The following is a 6,064-nucleotide window of genomic DNA, read 5'->3' as shown; positions in this document are numbered from 1 at the left end:
GGACCCACCCACCGGGACCCCCTGGGCAGGTTATCACCGCCCCCTCCACCCCACTCCACCAGATGGGCGCCCTGGGCAGCCATGGGAGCCAAGACCTGAAGGCAATATCGCAAGGGGCCACCAGGTGGCGCCAGCACACTGCTCCAGGTGGGTGTGGCCGCCAGGGAGCCGGTGACTTGGTTTCTCTGATCAAAAGGCCCACCAGGGTCCTTCCCTTGGCAGGTCGCTGGGCAAGTACCTGTGGGGTCAGCTTGAGAGCTGACAGGGCAGGAGGGGGGGTGGCAGCACTAGGAGCAGGGCCCAGCCTCCCCCAACCCTGCAGGGGTGCGTTCCACATCCCCACCCAGGATCCCTGAAACCACTGCACTTGGCCTTGTTCTGGGGTCTGCAGATGTGGGCGTGGCTGGGAGCGCAAGACCTCCAGCTTCGGACTAGACAAGAGTGCTTTTGGCACCAATGGTGCTGTCCCCTATTTCAGCCACCCAGCATGGCCACTTCTGGCTTTTGATGTGGCCAGGGCCATTGAGAAACCCTTCATTTCCCTTCACTGACGGGAGCTTGGGTGTAAACAGCCCCGCATGAGGGGGGCGCCCCGCCCCCCACCCCCATCCTGGCCCTGGAAAGTTAGAGGGTACCCCCCCCAGACCCGAAATGAACCACTCCAGACAACAGCAGTTCTCCGATTATAGCTTTTTCTCTTTTGTTTTCTTTTTTTATGAAAAAGATCACACAGAATTCGCCAACAAAATTCCAAAAGAAACTTAAAAAAAAAAAAAAAAAAAAAAAAGGAAAACAGTCCCCCAAAAAACAAAACCGAAGTCTGGCTTTTCCTTCCCTTAAGATTGTCTGGACGAGGCCTCCCGTCCCCCTGGAAGGCGCAGGGGCTGGTAAGTGCTCTCGGGGCCGAGCGGGGGGAGCAGGGCCGCTGCGCCCGGCCGGCCCCCTCTCCCTCCCTCCGCCTCTGCTCTCCCTAACTGCTTCTCTGTTCTGGGGACGAGTACAGTACACCTGGGCCGGGTGGGGGGCGGGGTGGGTGTGCTCAGGACAAAGGAGGCCCGTGAAGCTGGGTGCTAGACACTCACAATCTAATAGGAAACAAAAAATAATATTCTGCACGTCAGAATGTGTTCGCTTTTTTTATAATTTCATAGCTATTTTTTCACAGTTTTAAAAAGTTTATATTTATATATATTTATATATATTTATCTTTATATATATAATTAAAAAGTTGACTCCATTTAAAGGCGTATGATACAGGGGCGGGGAGAGTCTCTTGTCTTGGTACAATAGAACTGTACAGGTTAGAGAGCTGCCGCTCCCTCCAGGCGGCCGGGGCCGGGGCTTCAGCACCATTGGGGTTGTGTGTAGTGTACGGGACCAGGCCGGGAGGAGTAGGTCTCCCCCGGGGCCTCAGGGTGAGCAGCCTCCCCCAACCTGGCACCTGGCTCTTGCACCGGAGTCCAGGCCATCCTGAGAGGGCAGAGGCCGGGCTCCTGGCCGGAGCCCCGAGCAGCCCTGGCCTGGCCGGTGAGAGGGCAGGCGTCTGCCCCCCCCCCCCCACCCCATCTCACGGCTGGAGACTTGGGGTGCAGCTCCGTGCTGAGGGGGGCTGGGCCCTAAGAGCCCCGGGGAGGGCCCTCAAGCAGCAGGAACCCCAGAGCGAGTGTCAGTTTGGTTCCTCGGAAACCCCCTCCCCGCTGCATCCCTGCTGGGCCTTGGCCTCAGCCTGGAGGTGCTTGGGTCCTAAGTCCTGGGGGCCCCGCCCGGCCAAGTGCTTACAAGGTGCTGGAGGGGCGGCCCCAGCCCAGGGCCCAGCAGAGCCATACCCTGATAGCAGAGAGGAGCCCCGGCGGGAGGGGCGCCCGGGGGGGGCGTGGGGGGGGGTGCTGGGGACGTGTGCACACGTGTGCACGCACGTGCATGCATACAGGCACACACATGTACACACTCACGTACGCCGGGCCGTCCGAGGGCACACTCGCATGCACACAACCAACGCGCGTGGTCCCCGAGACGTGGCAGTGATGGTGAGGGGCCCCCGTCGGCGCTCGGGGCGCGAGGCAGCCGGCAGGGCGCGGGGCGCTCAGCAGAGCACGGGCACGCCGTCGGTGGAGAAGATCATGCCCGTGGTGGGCTCGTAGGTGCCCGCGAGGTAGTACAGACCCTCGCTGTCCTGGTACTTCTTGGTCTTGAGCATCTGCTCGTACTGCTCCAGGCTCACCACCAGGCACTTGTGCGACACGGTCTGCACGTCGTTCTCGTCCACGTGGGAGGACTGGTAGAGGGCGCGCTGCGGGCACGGCGGGCGGGCGTCAGGGCTGGGGGGCCCCTGAGGGCAGAGACAGAGAAAGACCCCTCCGCCCCACCCCCGAGAGGCCGAGGCCAGGGCTCAAACACAGAGCACAAGAGAGATCCGACAGACACACAGACCAACACAAAGGCCCGAAGGCCTAAGGGCCCCAAAGTGCAGGGAGACAGCGCAGCGACAGCACCGAGCCAGACACAGGGCTGGGGCTGGGGGCCCGGATGCACCCCGTCCATGCTGGGTGTGGAGAGCCTGTGGGGCTTGGCCTCCACCCCGAGTCCCTACCTCCATGAAGTCCTTCCTCTGGCTGGAGGCCCGCAGGGCAGCAGGGAGGCTGCGGCCGGACTTCTGGTCCCAGTGCTGCGTGTGGGACGGACAGAGGGAGGCTGTGAGCCCTGCGCAGCCCTGCCCGACCCCAGAGCCCAGACCCCTGGCCCCCACCTCTGGGCTGCTCAGCCCCCGCCCGCCTCACCTGGCCCTCGTGGAGGCGCTTGCCCGGGCTGGTCTCCTCGGGGTGGTAGAACCACTTGACGCGGACCACCATGTTGCTGCCCCACGACTCCCACATGCTCTGGATGCGGCCGATGTACGGCAGGTTGGGGCGGCCGGCGGACAGGAACACGGCGCAGTCCCCGATGCGGATCATCTCCTTGCCACGCACGATGGCCTTGTAGAAGAGCTTGCGGGCCTTGCCCTTCATGCCACGGCGCTGCGGGACACGCTGTGGGTCAGGGGGCCCTGGCCGGCCCGCCCCCGTTCCCTGAGCTTGGGGCGCCCTGCGGGGGGGGGGCAGGCTGGGAGGGAGCCGACCCCCTGCTCGCTCTAGCTGGGGAGCCTTCCTCACCCCTCCGCACACGGAGCACCTGACGTGATCAACGCACCGCTAGGAGGGGCTTCTGTTCCCTGTTCCGGAGCGGTGCTGGCACGGGCGCCTGGGAGGGCCCGCAAACCCCGTACCCACTGTCCAGGAGGCTCGTGCAGCCATGCCCAGAGAAGGACAGTGAGCCCCATCAAGGGGACAGGGCAGGCTTCCAGCTCTAGCAGCATCCCACCCCCACAGCGATCACACTGTGAACCCTGTGACCGCCTTCAGGTCACCGGCTACACAGCCCCGTTCTTACACCCCCGCAGGCAGCGTGGGGCTGGGAGTCGGCCGCCCAGGTGGCCTGATCAGGTGCTGTCCTGGACCACATCCACACCCCGGGGACATTCCTGACTAAGGTCAGCCCTGGGCCCGCATGATCCAGCACAAGGCACACATCGGCCAGGCCCCCAGAGCGTGCTGGGTTTCTCTTAGTCACTCAACAAACACTTCATAGACTGGCACAGAGACAGACATGCGGGTCCAAGACGGAACACACCAAAACGCCAAAACCCACCACAGCCCCAAGTAGCTTTGGGGCAACCATCCCCCCACGGATCAGACCTCAGCAAAGCTAAGCCTCCCCACGGAAGCAGCGCGATCCCAAACTCAGATCTGAAACTCCCTCAGCCAGGGGACTCGGCCAGTTTGCCTGAACAGCGGAGACCGACACGCTCATTTCCAACCTGCTGCGGCATGCCCTTTTCCTACTTTTAATTCCTTGGACCCCAGTGGGAACAGACTTTCTCAGTGCCTTGTCACTGAACCCTATATAGGTCCTCAACACCGCTGAATTTCTTCTCCGCTCAAGGCTGAAAATAAATTCGAGCTGAAGTGGGCGGCTACGGTTCCTACCCCAACCTGTCTCTGGCAGCCCCCAGGCTTCCCGCCACCTGTGGCCACTCCCTCCCTCCTCCGGCCACTAGGCTCCCTTCGATCACAGGTGGGCGGGCACCCGATGAGCCCCCACAGCGAAAGCTGCACCTCCTGCTGGGGTCACATGCCCCCCACCCCCCGAGGACAGCTAAGCACGAAGCCCACACCGAGAGTCTGTGGGGTTCTGAGAGCCCCTCTGCATGGTGCCTGGATGCCCGCCCTGGGCGCCCATCCCTGCCTGCTTCCTGGCCTGTGTTCCGCAGAGGGGCAGGTCTGGGCCCCACATCACACGCAGCACTGCTGGGGGTGGGTGGGGAGGACGTGGCTTTGGACACCAGATCCGGGGGCCACGAGCACAACATGGGATCGCCTCGCACGGCTCATCCCAACTCCCCCGGCCCCGCCCCGGGTCTCAGCAGACCGGAGATGGGAGGTGGGGCCCACGGCAGCAGACACCCCCCCCAGCCCTCCCCCCGGCCCTCAGGTACCTGGGTGGGCTTGCCGAACCACTTCCAGAGCTGCCGGGCAGGCAGGAAGGCGGCGATCTTGGGCCGGTTCTCCACGGACGGCAGGCGCTGCCGCTTGGCCAGCTCCTTGGTGGTCGGGAGGTGGACGCCCTCCCTCTTCTTGGGTCGGCTCTTGGCCCCCGCCCCGGCCTGAGCCTTGGCCGGCAGGGGCTGCGGGGGCTGGGGCGGGGGCGCCTGGGGCGGGGGCGCGGGCGCCTTCTTGCCCGGGGAGTGGGCCGAGGAGCGCCCCTTGCCCGCCGGCTTGGGCGTCTTGCTGGGGAGAGCCGGGGCGGCGGACGGGCCGGCGGCGGGGGCGGGCGCCGCCTCGTCGTCGGAGCTGCAGGAGGAGTCGTCGGTGGTGGACGACGAGGACGAGGACGAGGACGACGAGGACGAGGAGGAGGACGAGGACGAGGACGAGGACGACGACGAGGACGACGACGAGGACGACGAAGACGAGGACGAGGAGGACGAGGAGGACGACGACGAGGACGAGGACGAGGAGGACGAGGACGAGGACGCCCGGGAGCTGGAGGCGCTGCAGTTCCGACCGCCGCCGCCCTGGGCCTCGTCCTCCCCCTCGGTCTCGGAGCTGCTGCTGCTGCTGCCGCCGCTATCGCTGCTGCTGCCGCCGCTCTCCGACTCCTCGGCCCCGTCCTGCTCCGCCTGGCCCTTGTCCGGGCTCTTGGGGTGGCCCGAGCTCTCGAACTCGAGCCCGGCCCCGGGCTCCTGGGCCAGCTCGCCGTCCGCGGCCTTGGGCCGGGCAGCCTTGGGCTCGCCGCCGCCCGCGGCCGAGGGGTAGCCGCCCAGGGTCAGGAGGCCCTTGGGCTCCTGCCAGGCCCCCGCCCCCGTGTCCTCTCGCAGCAGCAGGGCCTCTTTGGCCTTCTTGCTTTTGGGCGACGTCACGCCCTCGTGGTCCAGCTTGACAAGCAGCTCGGCCTCCTCCCCGGGCCTCCGGAGGCCCTTGGGGGCCGCCTCCTCAGCAGCCCGCGCTTTCTTGGGCTTGGGCCGGGTGGCGGGCATGGTGATGGGCATGGCGACGAGGGGCGCAGGGGCCAGGACCGTGGTGGGGGCCGGCAGCTCCCCGAAGGGCTCGGGAGCCGGACAGCTGGTGAAGGTGGATGGTGCCGGGCTGGGCTGGGGGGGCGCTGGGCGGGCCTTGGGGGCTTTGGCCCGCTTGTCCGCAGATTCTGGGGGGCTCTTCTTGGAACTCAGGGTGCTGAGGGGCTCCAGGGCCAACGGGGTACTGGGGACCTCCTCTGTTGGGCCCCCTTCCTCCGGGACAGCAGCTCTATCTAGAAGAGAGAAGAAAAAAGGCTTCTGTGAGGCTGGGGCCAGGGGCTTCCCGAACCAGAAAGCCCTGTTTCAAGCCCAGCCCTGTGTGCCCCCAAGCAGCGCCCAGTCTGGGCTCCACAATCACTGTCATCCTATAGGTGGTGACCCCAATGTGGTCCCCAGCTGTCTTGGCTCCAAGCACTTGTCCCCAGATGCTGGAGTGAACCACCTGACTGAACC

The 6,064-nt window shown here is 65.4% G+C and overlaps 1 protein-coding gene across 2 annotated transcripts in view; it reads right to left on the bottom strand.

The window, feature by feature from the left end:
* Window positions 1-1,070: 1,070 nt before the first annotated feature.
* TNRC18 (trinucleotide repeat containing 18) overlaps window positions 1,071-6,064 on the bottom strand; it is an 83,137-nt gene continuing 78,143 nt past the window's right edge. For both annotated transcript variants that reach the window (XM_045075151.1, XM_045075152.1), the window contains 4 exons: window positions 4,532-5,844; window positions 2,778-3,014; window positions 2,591-2,665; window positions 1,071-2,290 (listed from right to left, as the gene is read on the bottom strand). In XM_045075151.1, the coding sequence (XP_044931086.1) occupies window positions 2,084-2,290; window positions 2,591-2,665; window positions 2,778-3,014; window positions 4,532-5,844 (1,832 nt within the window). In that variant the 3' untranslated portion in view covers window positions 1,071-2,083. The remainder of the gene's footprint in view (window positions 2,291-2,590; window positions 2,666-2,777; window positions 3,015-4,531; window positions 5,845-6,064) is intronic.

The sequence above is a fragment of the Mustela putorius genome, unplaced genomic scaffold (genome assembly GCF_011764305.1).
Source record: "Mustela putorius furo isolate JIRA1106 unplaced genomic scaffold, ASM1176430v1.1 tig00000139_pilon_pilon_pilon, whole genome shotgun sequence".
Taxonomy (NCBI): domain Eukaryota; kingdom Metazoa; phylum Chordata; class Mammalia; order Carnivora; family Mustelidae; genus Mustela; species Mustela putorius.
Note: the sequence above shows the minus strand (reverse complement) of the source record. Positions and strands in the feature narration are given on the sequence as shown.